We start from the raw sequence: 16,318 nt of genomic DNA on the forward strand, positions 1-16,318 counted from the left end.
ATTTCCTAAAAAATGTTATATATGTCCACAATCAACAGGTCAATTTAAAACCTTAAGGAGAAATAGGACCCATCTTTCAACTAAATTGGTTTTGTTATTATATATTATACAGAAAGAAACTACTCATTCAATTGTAATATTTAGAAATATAAGCAGCAATGGCAAAGACAACTGAATTGCAACAAAATACATTCACCTACAGAATTCTACATGTATAAATGTGTCTGCCTTAAAAATTGGTTTTTATCTGTAAAATTTTCATATGTTCTCAGGAATAACACAGTAATCAATACAATGTATTCCACTTCTTATTTGTCCCGCAATAAAAAATATTATACATATTGGCTTGACTTTTAAAATGTTGTAAGATGTACAATTAATGATCAATTTTATAACTTCATCATTATGGATACTAAAGAGAAATCTGCTTTAGTTATCAACTGAAGAGCCGTATTTGCAGTCTTATGTCACAACATTAAAAAATGTTGTCAACTTGCATATAAGTTCTAAAACCCCAATGTTTAAAAAGTCACTCATCTCTCCAAATGAAAGAAGGAGCTAATATTTTCATCATTTTTCTTTAACAGATGAATGTGGTGGCTTTGGGTAAATATCCTACCTTCGGGTAAATTTACCCTCAGGTAAATTTGTTTCTGAGATTGGCAAAACACTAAAGTATATTTTAGTTTTGATAAAATCTTTTTGTATAACTGGCATGATACAATTTTGCTATTTCTTCTTCCAAAACCATACTAAGTTCAAATTAGATTTCTCCTCCTAATACAGATCCTTTTGAAAAGTCTAAACAAGGCAAATCAAACATGGCAATCAAAATAAATCTACTACAAGTATTGTTTTTATAAGGTATAACTTATAAAAGGTAAATTACTTTTAAAATGATGTTAACAGTTCATTTTAAAATTACTTTTTAGAAGGGAGACCTACATTTTTGCATCCACAGATTTTAGAACCATTTGCATCATTTTAGAACATGTTTAGCCAATATTCAATGCAGTTACACTTAATACGGAATAGACTAGAAAATTAACTTTATTCTTCCTAAGTCTGCATGCTGTATTTTTATTACAGATCAGCATTTCGTAAACTTTTCACGGTGGTCCTTCTGCTAGGTTAAAGCCCTTATTTCCAGTAGTCTGTTTGGAAAAGAACAACCATCCTCCTCATTCACAAAGGGTTAATTCATTTTTCAATTTATCTTCTTGTACAGGGAAGCACCAATTAGTACAATGATCAGCCTCGGTAATGAGGTTAATATTTCACCAGCTCACTGGACAGTAAAATTAAATTTTCATTTTTCTTCCTGAACAATTATGAAGGTTAACAAAATGCAAGTTAACTGTGAAGTGACCGTTCCAGGAGGAACGTGCCCTGCACCCACCGCAGCTGCAGGTTCAGGACAAAACTCACGTGCTGGTGCGCGGCCTCCCCCGACTGGCACCACAGTAACTGCACTGGATGCAACCGGGGCAGAATAACTGCTGCCATGGTGATTTGATTAAAGTTTAAAAGGTAAAAATAAAATAGCCACTCACTTTTCCTGCTGAGAGCAACAATTAACATGTACTAAACCTGAGAACATATACCAATACAGCTTATTAAAACAAAGTGACAGATTTACAATTATGCAGCAGAAAACTACCAGAAAACCCTTTGTCCTTACCACTTTCAAGGAAGGTGGGCAATAAACTGTTCAGTTATTTACCCAAGGCAAGGTTATTTATTAAAGATGTTAAAATCCTTCAAATTTTAAGATATACACATGTAAGATTCCCGTTTTACACAGGTTACATTTCGTAATTTTCTTCTGACTCACAGATTTTATCTTACGTATCTTAGAAGCGTAGCTGAGGCTTTTCATGTGACAAATATAAAGAAAATTTTCATATTTGAAAAATGTGTTGGTTTCTTTACTAGACAATAAGATTGACTTAAGGTTATTCCTTTAGGGAATTTAGTTAATATTCTAAATCCTATTTGCTAACAGAAGCTGGAAGTTAATTGAATATTCTCATTTTATCTGGAGTTCTGACAGATCTTATACCTCAATGTATTCTTCAAAGAACAGATAACTCAATCTTCTATTGTCATCTTAGGTTACTGCATGATGCTCTGATAAATATCAAATGTTATTTATTGTTGAGGCAATATGAAACTTCATTCTGACATACCCTTAATTGTAAATGTGATTTTATCTAAGTAGGTTCAAAATATCCAGTATATGCTTGGTAATAAAGTTGTTGCAATCCCATATGACAAGTGTCTGCTGTCTGGCCTGACAAATTGAAGTAAAGGTTATATGTAGTCAAAATGACAACAGATATCTCTCTGTCTCATACTTTTCAGCTAGGTCAAGGAGCACAAGAACTAGTACATCAAAGTGTACATTTGAGAGAGCTGTTTCAACGAGATAAAAACCTCATCAAAACTAAGATTACCGGATCCTATTTCTAGCCACCAGGTGCTTGTTGACATTTTCTGACAGATGAATAAATTGATACAGCTATTTATTATCATCAAGACTACTAAGTCAGTCTATCTTAATCCTAATGTTAGATCACCAGAGCTTTAAACTACATGCAAGTATGTGTGTGTGTATGTGTGCATATTTATTTATATCTAAATGTGTTCAAACACAAGCAGTTCTAGAAATGACAACAATAATTTGAAATTTTTACAAGTAAGTAATGTATTTTGAATTGTATACTACAACGCTTATTGACGAAAAACAATTAAATGTTCACTGCTTTTAGGAGTAAGAATTATGCACATTAAAAGGTTCTTGGATCCAGCTACAGCGTTACTTTTTGTGATACTTAAAAGATATAGATATTTAAAGTATAATCTCACTGTCAGTATTTAAAGATTCTTAACAAGTAACAAAGACATATAATATCACATTTTAATACAAGTTTTAGGAAGCAAATGTCCTAAAGAGCTCAAAAATCCAAAATGTTCTGCCACAATTATCCTAAAAATGTTTTTTTTTTTTTCAAAAACGAAGCATCTGTATCTCTTATTATTCAAAAAGTACCTGGAGAGTACTAACTACTTTTTTTTTTTTTTCTAAATTCATATATGCTGCTGCTAAAATCCAGCAAAATAATTGCTAATGTGATTTGCATTGCTATTTGCAACAAATCAGAAAAGCTCTTTGAGAAGCTAAAGGGTTTGCCCCATCAGTGTAGCCGACATTCTGATTAAGGCATTTCTTCAAGCTGTAAATGTTTTCATGAATTTCAGTGAGGAGACGAGAAATTAAACCAGTTCCCTGCGTTTGACATTTACCAAAGCTTTTAAAAACTAGTTTTGAAATGCCTTCAATGTAATTTTTTTTTCCTGGAAAAAAAAAAAACTTTATTGTATGGAGTTACAGTCTAGGTGACAACTGAGTGAAAACAGAAAAGCAGGACTACACAACTCGCAGGCTTACCTCAAACTCAGCGTGCTTGTGGACATCCTCAGCTCTTTGCCGGTTCAAAATAAATTCTGCTTCATTTGCAACACGCACTATATGGTCTTTCATTGCATGGCATAATAATCTGAAATAAGAAAAATCAAAATTCACCTTTATATTTTACTTTCTTCAAATAAATTATTTCAGTAAATGTCCTTAAAATGGAAAATAAAGAAAAATCAGGAAACTAATAATATTGTCAAATTAGTAGAAAAATATAATTTGTCCAAAATTGTATGAATTTGAAATAACACAAACAAAGCAGATTATACTGAAAAAAAAAAAGCTGTTTCTTATTGAAGGGGAATGTTTGTTATGGAAGTACTGTAGTCCAGTAGGTTTTAAAAGCAGTCTCAGTAGGAGACCCATAAATATTCAAAAATCATGAGACTACCCAAGATAAAAAAAAATCTATTAAATTTGCAAAATAATATAAATATATTTTATATGTTTTTAAATGCTAGCGTGGAAGAAGTGTACCATGCGTTCAAGTTGTTGCACCACTGGAAACAGAATCTTACTTAAGAGAAATAGGAAAATAAAGTTGGATTGAGAATTTCAGACACGTTAAATGAAGACTCTTGGAAAAACAGATCTCCAGATACTGTGAGACGCATAATAAAATTGTAGGGGGGGGGAAAAAAAAAAGCAACACAGTTTTTAACAACACTGGTGCCTTACTGGGCAGGAAGAAGGGCCCAGCTGCCTGCTTGATGGCCCCTACACTCCATATCCAAGGTAGCCCAGTCTTTTCACACCTGGTTTGCTGTCCTTATCCGCAGGGAGGAAATGCTCTCTCTGAGGATGCAGGGATCTGCCAGGCCTGCCTTCAGGATCAGGAAGAAGCACTGCTTTGCTTTGTGCCAAACTGGCACAGCCTGGGACTTTCCTTCTTGCAGCATCAGGGAAACACACTGCATTTCAGACATTCTCTTATTAAGAATGTGAAATTACTAGCAAATCCCAGCCTGACGCTGGTGTCTGTTGCTTAGGAGCCCCAGATCTTGGAGGGAATGGAAGCTATGATTTCTGGACCTTACACAGTAAGAGAGGAAAGACTTGTACTGTTTTCTAACCTCCCTTTCTTGGCGCGTTCTACCATCTGTGAAAAAAGGAAATCACTTACCCTGTGCTAATGTTTAATATGGAAAAATGTGGCTTAGAAGGGCACAGTTTTGGGGGTCTCTGTTTAGACATAAAGAGTAAAAAATCTGCATCACAGTGCATATTCATGAGTAAGTCTTTTCCGATCTAACACTTCACTACTGTTCTTGAAAATTAAGATTTTTGGGGAAACTTTACAGGATTAAAGATTAAAAGTCTCCTCCATGGTACTCTTCAAAATTTACGTATTTACTTTTATCTATTCTGCTGGAGAATATGCTTTAGTATTTCATTACTGGTAAGTGTTCAGAATTTTGTTGTTAAGAGGCAAGCAGAGAACTGCATTAAGATACAGATTTGCAGTGAGCATTCATGATTTTAACACGCTTCTCTGAAATAAGAAAATACTGAAAGTGAGTGTCTAATATCTGCAATAAAATTTTACATCTTCTTGATTTTTTCCATATATTTTGTTTCCTGATGTTCCTGATGACCAGGAATCAAATAGGATTTCAAAACTATGCACATAGATAGATTTCAAGTGTTTAATAACTGGACTCTCTCCTGGAATAACTATGTTAGTAAATAAATGAAACACAGGGCAAATTCAGTATCTCTAAGTCTGCTTTTGCCCAAGAGGGCTTTTCAGTTCAGAATCATTTCAAGTGAAATAAAAAGGTTTCTTTAGCTGCTCTCCACCACCAAAAATTTGCTGAGAAAAGATCCAGACTATCTTGGATTCCTTGGGATTATGAGCTGGAACTCTTGTGCATAGCTTTTAAACCCCAGTAAAAGCATCTAAACTGCGCTGGTCTATTAGCTGGTCCCCAAACAGGCGAAGGAAAATACAGACCATCTCCATCTTAGTTGCCCTTATTTGCAATAAGAAATTTTCTTCACATTCGCAGAGTGCCCATTTACACCTTAAAACACCTACAGGGCACTTCAAATGGATTGCTAGGGAATGCTGATTTCCACAAGCCATAAATCAATTGCTTGCCAATAGTCAGGGAGAAGATTAAAAAAAAAAAATCTGACAACGCTAGTCCCTGGCTGCTTTACAGAGAATGGGAACGTTTATAGACAGGCAGCAGATGATTCAAATCAGATGGCTGAAACTGCTGGCAACCCCAGGCGCCTCTCCCACCCCTCTGATGGACCTTGCTGTTCAGACACTGGGAAGCCTGATCCAGCCCTGACACAATTTGGGAGTTGCTGTAGCTTTCATATAACACATTAAGCAAACTGAGAGAGATTATAGGAAACCTTGAAATGTTGCAAGGCCTCAGGAACCACCATTCCAAAGTCAAGGAAATGATAAATGACAGGGGACCAGAGCCCATGCCCAAGCACTCAAGCCTGTGTCATCATCATCCCAAAATCTTTGTTTTCTCCTTGTTCACCCTTTCGGACTGCTCTGATTCCCATCCTGAAACATCTGGGCCTGGGTCTGGAGACACTCCAAGGTGCTCATAAAGGAGGTATGTACATTCACGTCCGTGAGAGAGAACCACACGAACAGGTGAAATATGCTTTTGCTTCTGGAAGGCTATTTAGAATTATACTAGTTTTAAGAACCATTGGCAGAAAGATAAACTTTAAAACAAGAGGTTTATTTAAAACTTAAGCCACCACTTACAGATCTTGCCTGTACACAAAGCAAGCCTTGGATGTTTTCATTTGGGAATATAAGAATGTGGGGCAGAAAAAAGTGAAACATAAGACATTAAAGCATTAAATGTGTCCTCTTAGCCTTGAAAGGAAAGGCAGCTACTGCAAGGTCAGTAAAGCTATTTTCTTCAGAGGTTTTTGGAAAGGAACTTGCCTACAAGTTTTCAAATTTAATAATTCGACTTAAAAATATAATTCTTTGTCCCTGACTTTTGCTTCTAACAGGAAGTTATTCAGTAGTCTCAAAATACATTTCTACAAGCAAAAACAGCTAATGTTATCATTATTACTGTTATATATGGATTAAATCATAACCAGGTAACTCTGACTGAATCTTGAAATCACAGCGTAACTGAGCATGTTGCCCTAACTGGGCTACACTTGAGAACATGTCCAGGAAGATCACTGTTATTTGAATATACTCCTACTTCTCTAAATCCTTATCACATAAATTGCACAATATTAAAATAAAATAATTAACAACAACAAAAAAAACCCAAACTGCAGACTTTTCTGGCCTTAAAACAAGTGCTTACAACTACCGTGTGGATTCTAGTAGGAAAAATAATGACAATGATTCAAAAAAGAAGGCAAACCAGGAAAATCTCATACTCAGTAGCATCAAAGGCTGCCAAAATATCCAAAGAATCTGTTTTCATGCACTGCAAGTAAGAGACAGGAATAAAGAAGACTTCTAGGTCATAAATTTCACTCCTTCACTACAACACACATGTCACACAAACTCTTTCAGAAGCTATCCTCAGTTTATGAAAAGTATGAAATTTAGCAAATGAAATAAATCTTCAGTTTATAAAAATGTGATGGGGATTCCAGCCTCCAGCACATCTTTGGAAGGTCACTCCAAAATCTTTGACAGCTAAAAACCTTCTTATACTTTCCAATTCAAATGAATCTTTCAGTAGTCTTTACTGTTTCATTTTTATGGCAATGGTACCCTTAGGCTTATAATTCTTATTCCTTCTGTTGACCTTCTAATATTCCATCTCGACCCCCATTTTACCAGGCTAAATAAACCAGACTATATGTATGCCAGACTAATTAGGAAAAACATTGCCTTGTGGGTCTTTACTCAGGTCATACATAGTTTGAATTCACCTTGAATTCATTTACTGAATGTGCACAGCTAAAAATGTCATTGGCTAAAAATTCTAGTCAAGTTCTCACCAGTATTTACATCATAGCAGTGATGCATCTTATCTCCAGGGAAATGCCTTTTCTGAATCAATTCTAGAACAGTCTTTTCCTTTTGGGCAGTCCGATAGTCTATGAGTCTATCCACAAACCTGCTAACAGTGGCCTGAGGATTTAATATGCTCAGGAGTTTCCTTCTAGCACAAATTGTCAAGCACATGAATGCTATTTACATTATACAACATTTACATAACCTATTACATTATATTGTATTTACATGTCTGGCACCCACCCAATTTATGTTGGTTACTATTGCACTCATCTGCCCAACTGTGTGTTCCATCAACAGGCTTTTCAGAACACTCCCTTTTGAGGAAAAGTCTGCAGCACCCATATCTCTGCATTTGTACTGCAGAGAGCCAATTCGGCTAAGACGACGCTTGCATAAAAATGCACATATACTGGCTAAACAGGGACAAGATCTGAAGATCCAAAATTTGAGAGGAGCATCATGTTTACTCTCCTTTAGAAATAACACAGGCAGTCCTTATCACTGACAACTGAACATTTCTTATGACTAAAATATACCCCCTGTTCTCACTCACCTTTGTAAATCCTCATCCTGCCTTAGCACGATTGCCCTCAAAAGACCTAGCAGATGGACAGATGTTGAGACAATGACAAATCTGGCCTTTTGGTCAGGCTTATTAATCTCCACGCAAGTTGCACTCCTGCAGGGCTAGGGAGTTTTCTGAGAAGTGTCACCACAGGCTTGCTAGAAATTTTAGACTCTTTTCTAGTCATTTGTGATTGACCAAAAGAGACAACGCGTTGGTCTAGGAAGGCTTTTGGCTAGACCATATGTGACAATTCCTGTTGCTTCACCACTCGCTCAAACTCCTGGAAGCCAGAACTGGAAGCCAGGTATGACCTTCCGCAGCTGAGCTGATTTCAATCAGCTGATGCAGAGTTTGGCTGATCATCAGAAAAACTCTTATCTCATTGAGCTGCAATCTTACAAATTATGATTTCTCTCTACAAGACAGACTCAATTTCTACTAAATGCCCACAAATTTGTGAGCCACAGTTAAAGCTCCCTTAAGAAACAGAATTGACGTTTTTAATCAAAGTACTTTTGAAGTAAGGAATCCACCAACAAAGCAGTCTGAGATTACTCACGTGTTCAAATCCTGCTATATTTCTATTGGGAAATGAGTTTTCTGTATTGATAGGCATAAAGTTTCCAGCTTACCACATGGAAAATGGAAAGAAAAAACTAGAATTCAGATATACAGATGCTTTGAAACAAGCATGACAGGGCTGAAGTTTCTCCCACACCTAAAAATCCAAGAACTTCAGACGTCAGAATGAGAGCAGACCAGCAGAGAGTACGTCTCAGGACTTACTGATTCTTGAAGATGACTTATCTGTAAATATTATTTAGGAGAAAGGAAGGAGTTATTTTAGGACTGTGTGGTTTGCTTTCCTGAAGGCTGTCCTTGACAGGGTTACTTTAAAAGTCTAGAGAACTTACAGCTGAAGGGAAGCTGTGAAAAAGTACGTGTAAGTAATAAGAAGCCTGTGTATATCAGGGTTTTAAAAAGGTTAAGATTGTGAAGTTTCAGACTCTGAAAAATAATTCAGATAAGCCAGAGTCTGGGACTTTTTTTTTTTTTTTTTTTTTTGTTTCCTTCAGTCTTGAAACTAGTGATAAGAATATTCCCAGACTAGCTTGGAAACATATAAAAACATAAACCACAACACTTTAAGATGTGGATTGGGATCGGTTGTCACAAGCAGTGCTATTTGTCTTCCTATCAAAAATGAAGGATTAGAAGTCATATCTCTCTAACTAGTCTTATCTGACTTTGCTATCTTGCAGTTAGTTCTTCAGCGTAACAGTCTCACACACAGTCAAAGAGGGCTCCTAGCTGTTATATTATTAGATAAAATAATCATATTTATGTTGTCTAATCTTTCTTTCACTCGAGATAATCTAGAAAGGCAGATCATTCCCAAACAACAACTTTCAAAACAGATTACAAAATGAACATTTGTTATAATTTAGCTAAGGTCTTGCTTCCTCTACTCATTCCTGAAGTTCTGCCAACTCACATGTCCAGGGAAACAGATGTTTCTTGCACTTCCTTTCATCAGATGCCCACAGCTAAGTTTTTTTCCAAGAAGCAGCCTGGAAATTTGCCACTTTTTCACCAAACATAGTTGTTTTTACAATTATTAATGGCGTTCATAAGAAATGAAACCTATTGTGGCATTTAGTATTTGTAACAGGATGCATAAACTGGCCTGATCTAAAAAGTTTCAAGTTCTACAAGATGAGGTGCTTCTATATATACTTTAAAAAATCCTATAAACTTTGGAAGGTATTGTCTAGCACAGGATTTCTGCCAAAGGGGCAGTGATAAAGAATTTACTGGGGAAAATTTTGAAAGTACAGCATGTAAAGACCAGCTACTGGAGTACAACATGAGTATATTGGCAAGATAAACTTTATGGAAGGTAACTGCAAATGCTCCAGAAATGCCACAGAAGCTACAACAGACTCTGTGAAACTTAAAGTCAACTACAAAGAATCTATTCATAAACATTTCCCACTTTGCTTAAGAATTTTGTAAATTCAGATGAAACTCTCTCTTTGAAATACTGTGTATGCACTAAACATCCCAGATCATCAGTTAGAGTGTCCACTGTCCCGTAACTCAGAACCAGTCTCAACTTTGACACATGATGTGATCAGACAAGGTTAGAAGGTGAGAGGATGCCTGAACACCTGTAGCAGATCTAGGAACTGGCTGTATTAACCCAACAAGTAGACAGATCATTTTAACAATGTGTGTTTTGTCCAGAACGGTTTGTTAATCTGAAGGTTGAACAAGGACACTTGGAGTAAAGAATATGAGATTAGAAAAAAGGTGCATCTAACAGGAAGCTCAAACTCATGCTTCAGGTGGAGCAGAAACAGATATTCAGTGCCCGTTTTGACAAAAATATGGGATTTAAGATAGGAATTCTCTGTTGATAGAAGATGACATTTGGGATGGTTTTCTATAAAATGACCCATTCACAGATGATAAAAGATTCTTTCAATCACAAATTATACTTGGTAAAGTTGATAATACAACAGAATTTGGCTACATCTTTTGTCCTTATTTCATATAGGTATCTCAAGTGTTATTACTTATGAAGTCCTGTTTTCTGTCAGGATTTGCATGCATTGGATTTTGCATATCAGACTGGCATGCCTGGCATTCTGGTAGTCCACATCTACATAATATTCATAATGTCTCAAGACCTCAAGTTCTCCAAGAGGGATCTAGCGATGCAACTGCATGTGCACGTCATAAACAATAAACAATTGTTGAGTGCCTCAACAATTAAATAGCAAGATAATAATGACTCATTATCACGTGGCTCATTTACCACAAACAAAACAGAGCGGAACCTCTTGCCAAGCTGCAATATCAGATTTCAGAAAGAGCATTTCTTGCAGTTAACCAACAGTACTAGTTAAGGAGTTCATTAGGAACTCATTTACATTTAAAGAAAAGCAAAGTCAGTCTGTTTAAATATCCTGTCACTCTTTCCCAGAAATTAGTGAATACTCTCATTGCAACACACTTCAAAAAATGAATCTTAAGTCTATATGGAGGTCCAGGTAGGTGGATATGCAAAAGTTTGTATTTGCATGGTTAAAGTCAGAAATTAGACTTAGATATAGAGATAGAATTACAGAACTGAGGGCTACAATTTGAGATTTGAGCTGAAGTATGATCCTGTACTTCCTCAAATTTCGATTGTGATCAGACTAATCCTGCTATTCAAAATGAGGAAATTGTGCAATAATTAAACTATTTTAAATGAAGCAAGAAAGATATCTCTTTTCATAGGTGAGTGTGGTGAAAATATAAAGGAGGAAGTAAACGCAAGTGAATCCAATCCAAATGAAAGTGGATCCAATCCAAATGAAAGTAAACCAATTCTGAGAGATAATATCTGTAACATCTTTCTCTTAGACAGGTAAACTTTCATGGTGTTCCACTTGTCACAGTCTTCCAGACCCACGCCGACTTGTGTTCTGTCTTTGGTACATGGATGTTCTGGTAGACAGTGTAGAAGCCTTGCTGATGTCAAGGTAAATGATACCAAGGTAAATGACTGTTTTCCCTTGTCTAAAAATCTAGCGATTTTGTCATAGAAGGCAATCAGGTTGATCTGGCATGGTAAATTCATGCTCACTGTTTCCCGGCACCACCTTCTTCCCCGAGCCAGAAATGTCTTCCAAAGGGACTTGCTCAAGATTCTTCTTGCTCAAGGTAGAAGTGAGGCTGACCAATCTACTGCTCCCGGTCTATTTTATTTAAGATGAGACTTTATTTAAGATGATTGACTTTATTTAAGATGAGAATGAAATTTCTCTCTCTCCCAGCACCATGGCATTCTCCAAGGCCACACTCTTCAGAGATAACAGAGAGTGGCTTGACAAGGATAACAGCCTTGCAAGGACTTTCAGTACCATCAGATGCATCCCACCAGGTACCACGGATTTGTATGGGTTAAGTCCTCTCACATTAGCTTTGACTCAATCCTGATCCACTGCTGGTGTTTCCCCTCCCATGGGGTTCCACTTACCACTTTCCTGAATAAGCTGAAATCTGTCTTCCTAAAGTCTGTATTCTCTTACTTTCCTTCCTTACCCCTTCAGGATCTTGAACTCCACTATTTTTATGGTCACTGTAGCCACAGCTGTCAGTAATTAACACTGGTTAAAACACTGGTTAGTGAATATAAGAGCAGGTCCAGCTATGTGGCATCTCTGTTGCTCCATCCTGTATCAAAAGTTATCTCAAACACCCTCAATCATCTGGACTGCAGGCAACCCGCCTTCTTGCACTTCTAGCAAATATCAGGCAGGCTGAAGTTCCCCATGAGAACTAGGGTGTCTGATGCAGAAACTTCCTTGATCTTTCTTAAAGAAGGCTCCTTCCCCTGCCTCGCGCTTACTGGCTGGGCTGTAACAACCTCCCGCCATTTTGTCGCCCTTGCTGGCCTCTCCTCAGAGCCAGGCCCACACACTGTGTGCCGGACTGCAAGGGTCCTGCTGAAGAGCTTCAGAAGCTACGCCCACCCTCTGCACAGATGGCAAAGCTTCCTTCTTGCTTCCCTGCCTTTATTTTTTTTTTCCTGAAGAATTTGTATCTGTTCATCACAGCGCTCAGCCATGCAGGATATCCCACCAAATGTTATTTACTCTAATGATGTTCAGTGATCACATATTCACCTGAGGCGGGTATTCCTGTTTTCTTTCTCTTGTTCTCCTCACTCTGCACCCTTTGCTTTTAACCTCACCCATCACTACCTCAGTTAACTGCAGGTCATAGTCTCTCTCCCACATCATTGCTAAAGAACTCTTTTGATGTGCCCTTTTACAGTCAACATTGCAGATACATCTAGCTCTTAAGAAACCTACTTCCATTTACATCAAAACATATATCTGAAATCCTTAATAACCTGATGTCAATGGAGCTCTTGACATGTGTGATAATCTCGGTAACAGATACTCATAACATGAGACTGATTAAAAGAAGCATAAAGTTCAAGATCATAAGCAGAATGTCTCTGTAAACCCTTCAGATTTATTGACAATGTTATTCTCTACCCCTAAATTAAGTATCTTTGCACATATTTTCATTTAAAATATTAATTTTAATCTATAGTCAGGGGTTCTTGTAAGACTGTTAATTTTTCATAATATTTAGTAATCATGTAATGTATCTTCATGCTGTAAACCATTTTTATCACAACTCTCTTATACAATAACTAGTTTCTTTATTTTATAGATGAGAAAATGTGATGCAGAGGTAACTTTTTAAATTCAAAGACAGTTAAGAACAAACTCAGGATTAAATTAAAGCATTCCAGCTCTCCTCCGTCTCCAAATTCCTCTATTTAGAAAACTCTGCCAGAGTGTGAGGGCCTATGAGGCACTTAGGGACATGGTTTAGTAGCCATGGTGGTGGTGGGTTTATGGTTGGACTAGATCTTGAAGGTCCTTTCCACCTATAGTGATTCTATGATTTGTGCCCTCAATCTTACAATTACATGTCATTCAGATCTTCCTAACAAAACATTATCTAAAACGAGTACAAACAGAAACACAGTAAATTGATCGATTTATAATTAAGCCAAAACTTACTAAAGGGATGGGAACAAAGACAGTGTATGTTTTAAAATACATCTGAACTGAAATATTTTGTTTCAGAATATTTCTAATACAGTCAATGATCAGAAAGGAATTCAAATGCTTTAATGCAGAAAGAAACTCAGAAAATCTCCTAATAATATCCATATATTAAAACAGATAAATGTGTAACTGAAAATATTAAAAATTATGATTCTCTGCACAACATCTAATCCTTTTCCAACTTTTTCCCAACTAAAAAGCTTGCTTAAAATTGTTGATTTATTACCTATGTTTCTCAAAATCTTATCCAGAAAATCCTTCAGAATATTCTTAGCCTTCATTCTGCTTTTAATAATTTAAAATTCAATCATTATTGCACAGTGATTATATGCAATTTTATATCCCATTAACCCTGCTTTGTTTTAATTATAAAGATCCTTTGTTAGATTCCTTTAAATGATCCAGTTTATAATTTCAGGTTATCCTAGGGAGCACTTTAATTCAGCTGCACATTCATCAACTGTTTATGTCCTGTTAATTGTTGACAACTGCACAATTGCATTCTCGAGCTATGATTGATGAATTGCATTCACAAGTTTAGCTATTAAGTAGAATAAATATTTATAACAATTTCCACTTAAAGGATTGTTATCTTTATCCCCAAAAGGATAAATTAAAAATGGATAGGCTGATTATGAAGTATAACAAACATTTTAGTAATGTGAACACACTTATTCTTAGACACGTTTATGACAAAAGTATATGGAGGAACACGTGTCTAAGGGCAGTTTGATTAGACGTTCATTTGACTGTATTTAAGCAGCAGCTATTAATTATTACTATATTTTGAAAAGTAAATCAAAAGAGGGAAGAGTTGGTCTACTGGTATCTTAATAAACTAAAAAACTATAAAAAGTGCTGACATGGGCTTTGTTCAGACAAATATCTTAACAGTGAGTATGCAGTAATATCTGATCTTTCTATCCAATGCTACTGTAAACAAAACCAGCTTATAAAAAAAATCTCCAAAAAAGAAAATTGATAAAATTAAAAAGTGTAGAACAGGTTTCCATGTTACCATCCACGAATGTAAACTTCCTATAATTACTCACTCTATTACTGTGAGTAATTACTCTATTATTTATTGTGAAATAGCGGACAGAAGATGACCTACCTAGATAAGCCCTATTATTGTGTAAACCCATACATTACTTTGTAGCAAGAAAAGACTTCCATTTTAAAGGGCTACACTTCCAAATGGTATATACCATAATGTGCTTTCAGTGCTTGCAATGAATCTAAGGGAATTTGTACCAACCAAAAATCTGATATCAAGGTACACATTCCTATTCTCCAGATAGCAGTGTTCCTATATTCGTATTCTCCAATATCTTCCAGTCTTCTTTTCATATGAATGACAATTGAAATAATAGCATGACAAAAAAAATCCTACTGTAAAAAGAGAGACCATTTCAACAATCAAGGTATTTCAATATTGGTAACAATATACTATCAGAAACAAACAAACAAACAACAAAAAAAAACTCACAAATGCTGAAGTCTCTTCAATGGGCACATTACTATGACTATTTTTATTCAACTGCAAGTATCAAGAAATCTAGTTTTATAAGGATCTAATTTCCTGGACTCTAAAAGTGACACACCTGACTCAACGGGCTGCATTTGTCTTTGGCATTTCATGACCAGCAAGGCCAAAGAGTGCCTTGCTACTGTCTGGCTGAAAGTACTGACAAACACTGCAAAGAGCAGAAGATGTAAACAGAAACAGCAGTGAAATTACCTGAGGATTGTTAATAAAGCATCTTAACAATTTGCAAAAGCAAGGCTGCTCTTATAAATCTGATGTTCTGTGTGTTACACAAGACTTAAATTGGACCAGAAATTCTAGATAATGCAATTCCTTATGAACTGATAGTATAATGAAGGGCATCTGAACAATGAATGCTGTGCTCCTAAAACAGATGGAGCAGCAGATGGATTTACAGATTGGGCTCCCTAGACTGTCTGGGTGAAACAACCTTGCTGCTCAGTAACATGGTACTTCAACTCTCAAATAAACCCAGACCCATACACAGGGTAGCAGGGGGCTTTATTTTCTTTTCTCAATAAACACAAATTTAAGAATGTATACACTTCCAAGTTAAATATTTGTTACACGAAATATCAAAACAATAAACTTCTTAATTAAAATGGCCTCTTCACAGTCTTTTTGAACAGATGGTGAGAAAGTATTATCACCCAATGGAATAAAATGCAAAATGACTACTTGTTCAAAAGCTTTAAAATTAATTACCTTCCTTCATTGATGAGCTCAATAAATGCAAGTCCTGCATTCTTCTGAATAGAATTTTGCCATTCCTAAGAAGATAAAACATAACATAATCAAAAACCAAGGATTTTAAACAGTTGTATTTCTGGAACTGACCCAAACCCAGAAAACTGCTTAAGGAGTTTGAATCAAGCTTGAACTTCTTAATTTATCGATGCTTTTTCTACCAAAGGATAATGACCTGATTATTCAAGCAATCTTTATTTTCCTTGTCTGGGTAAAAACAAAAACAAAACAAAAATATTTCTCCAACTTGTACAGCTGCTTAATGAGTATATGAGGTGCAACAAAGTAGAATGTTATTAGTTTCTTCATCACTTTACTGCTACATTCTCTACATTTGAACACATAACAAGGCAAAATT

The 16,318-nt window shown here is 36.0% G+C and overlaps 1 protein-coding gene across 5 annotated transcripts in view; it reads right to left on the bottom strand.

Moving 5' to 3' along the window:
- NBEA (neurobeachin) overlaps nucleotides 1-16,318 on the bottom strand; it is a 460,133-nt gene that overhangs the window by 218,459 nt on the left and 225,356 nt on the right. For all 5 annotated transcript variants that reach the window (XM_088522208.1, XM_088522209.1, XM_088522210.1 and 2 more), the window contains 2 exons: nucleotides 15,919-15,983; nucleotides 3,452-3,560 (listed from right to left, as the gene is read on the bottom strand). In XM_088522208.1, coding sequence (XP_088378334.1) covers nucleotides 3,452-3,560; nucleotides 15,919-15,983 — 174 coding nt within the window. The remainder of the gene's footprint in view (nucleotides 1-3,451; nucleotides 3,561-15,918; nucleotides 15,984-16,318) is intronic.

This window comes from Tinamus guttatus, unplaced genomic scaffold (assembly GCF_059628265.1).
Source record: "Tinamus guttatus ecotype Peru unplaced genomic scaffold, ASM5962826v1 Tinamus_guttatus_pri_ptg000150l, whole genome shotgun sequence".
NCBI lineage: Eukaryota > Metazoa > Chordata > Aves > Tinamiformes > Tinamidae > Tinamus > Tinamus guttatus.